Source organism: Pteropus alecto, unplaced genomic scaffold (genome assembly GCF_000325575.1).
Source record: "Pteropus alecto unplaced genomic scaffold, ASM32557v1 scaffold68, whole genome shotgun sequence".
Lineage (NCBI taxonomy): Eukaryota > Metazoa > Chordata > Mammalia > Chiroptera > Pteropodidae > Pteropus > Pteropus alecto.
Genome location: NW_006441386.1, coordinates 8,958,977 through 8,961,242, shown reverse-complemented (window position 1 = coordinate 8,961,242; position 2,266 = coordinate 8,958,977). Strand labels below are relative to the sequence as shown.

The 2,266-nt window shown below is 53.2% G+C and overlaps 1 protein-coding gene across 1 annotated transcript in view; it reads left to right on the top strand.

The window, feature by feature from the left end:
- The window catches only part of FBXO24 (F-box protein 24), a 9,792-nt gene extending 7,858 nt beyond the window's left edge, over positions 1-1,934 (top strand). The window contains 2 exon segments of the mRNA XM_006918616.3: positions 835-1,005; positions 1,316-1,934. Of these exon segments, the coding sequence (XP_006918678.1) occupies positions 835-1,005; positions 1,316-1,678 (534 nt within the window). The 3' untranslated portion in view covers positions 1,679-1,934.
- The last annotated feature ends 332 nt before the right edge of the window (positions 1,935-2,266 follow it).

Here is a 2,266-nt window from a genome sequence, read left to right as displayed (position 1 = left end):
ATTGTGGGTTCTGGAGCAGGAGAAGGCAACCCCCATGGGTGACTGAGAAGAGGTCAGCTGGCTGGAGTTCAGAGGAGGCTTTGAGTGAGAAGCCCATTGGGAGGCTGTTGAGTGACCGCAGCACAAGGGCCTGGGGCTGGTATAGTGGCAGTGAGAATGGAAAGGAATAGATACATGAGATGTTTCAAAAGAAAATAAACAAGCCCCAGAAACTGATTAGATGTGAGCAGAGGGGTATAGGACAAAGGCAGGTGGCTTCTGGCAATAGGACTCTTGAAGAAAAATGGTATCAGCAACAAACATGTGAGTTGGAAAGGAGATGCCGCTTTGAGGAAAGAACATGAATTTGGACTTTTTTGTAGTGGGAATAAAACATTAAAGTGGAAATGTCTTGCTGGCAGTTCGATTCCAAGTTGGAAAAAGGTTGAAATAACAAAATTAGAGATAGAAGAGCAAACCTGGACTAGAGCAGCCATTGTAGGCAGGGGGAATGGAAAAGTTGTCACTGAGACAGGAGGCACACCCTCAAATGCCATGTCCCAGCAGCATAGGCACAGGAAGTTTCAAACAGGAGGGGGTCATTAATGGTGACAGTAATAATGTAGGAGTATATTTTATAGACATGGAAAGATGGTCATGCCATATTTTTAGGAGGGAGAGATTGCTGCTGGTCTGCATTCAGCAGGTCAGACCTCCTTGGGGGTAGGAGTAGATATCCTGAGTCTCATTTTGTCCCTTTCGTAGTTTCCCTGAGCCTTCCTGTCACACTTCTCCAACCTGGGCCCCCAGTCCCTTGGTGCTCCTTTCTTAGGGACTCTGGCCCTGTGTCCTCAGGTGCATTATCTGCAACGCCCCATTGCCCTGTGGTGTGGCCTCAATCACTCCTTGGTGCTGAGCCAGGGCTCGGACTTCAGCAAGGAGCTGCTGGGCTGCGGCTGTGGGGCTGGAGGCCGCCTCCCTGGCTGGCCTAAAGGGAGTGCCTCCTTCGTCAAGCTCCATGTCAAGGTCAGAACAGGGTCAGGCATGTGGGAAACCAGGGAGGGCAGGTATCCCATAGGACTGTAGCTGGGGCTCCTCCAGAGACCCAGGGACCCCATTTCCTTAGCACCACCCACCTCCCTTTCCTGCTAGGCACCATGGCTCCTGGTTCTCGCCCTTAACAGATCCTGCTGGCCCTCTCTGACTTCACATAACCTTGGGACTCAGCTCACTTGATGGCTCAGGGCTGGTCTGAGAGGGCGGAGCACAACAGCTGGGCTTCGTGGGAACCCCTCAGTGAAGGCCTCACTCAGACACGCCTTTTCTCTTCTTCAAGGTCCCTTTGTGTGCTTGCTCCCTCTGCTCTACCAGAGAGTGTCTCTATATGCTGTCCAGCCATGACATTGAGCACCATCCCGCCTATCGAGACCTACCAGCCAGCAGGGTGGTAGGGACTCCTGAGCCTGACCCAGGGTCCGTAGCACCCCAGGACCCTGGGGGGACAGCTCAGGCCTGTGAGGAGTACCTCAGCCAGATCCACAGTTGCCCCACGTTGCAGGACCGCATGGAAAAAATGAAGGAGATCGTGGGTTGGATGCCCTTGATGGCTGCACAGAAGGATTTCTTCTGGGAGGCCCTGGACATGCTGCAGAGGGCTGCTGGAGGGGTTGGCCAAGACCCCCCAACCCCTGAGAGCTGACCCCCCTCTCCTAGTCTCACTCCTGGAGGGAGAGTCTGGCCCTGGGCCGAAGGCTAAGGAGAGATGGAGTGGGAGCAATGAACACTGTGTGTGTGCATGGGGAGGGGTTCGCAATGGGGTGGGGACTGCTAGACATGCCAGAGTGGGCAGGGAACTATTTTATAAAATGTTCAGGGGGCTGCCCAGGAGGGGCCCCCAAACTGACTATCATGGACAAGAGATTTGATGGACAAATAGAATAAAAGGCTGAAGTGAGCCACAGTTTGGAACCCTGGGGCCTGGGAAGACAATGGGGTAGGGGGACCCTGATGCCTGATTCAGTGGGCAAAGGAGGGCAGGAGCATGGACAGGGGCAGGCAGAGCAGAAGTGGCTTAAACTTTCAGGTGCTATAGAGTTGACAGCACCTGACTCCTTCAGTTTGCTTTCCCCTTCCACTTCCAAAACCCGACCTAATCTTCTTGACTAGAAGTCCTAGCCCCACCTTCTGGCATAACTCCTTCAACATATGCTACTTGGTGCCCCAACTTGGATCCTCTTATTCCCATTCCGAGGAAGACACTTTGGACTTCAGAAAGTTTCCTACCTCT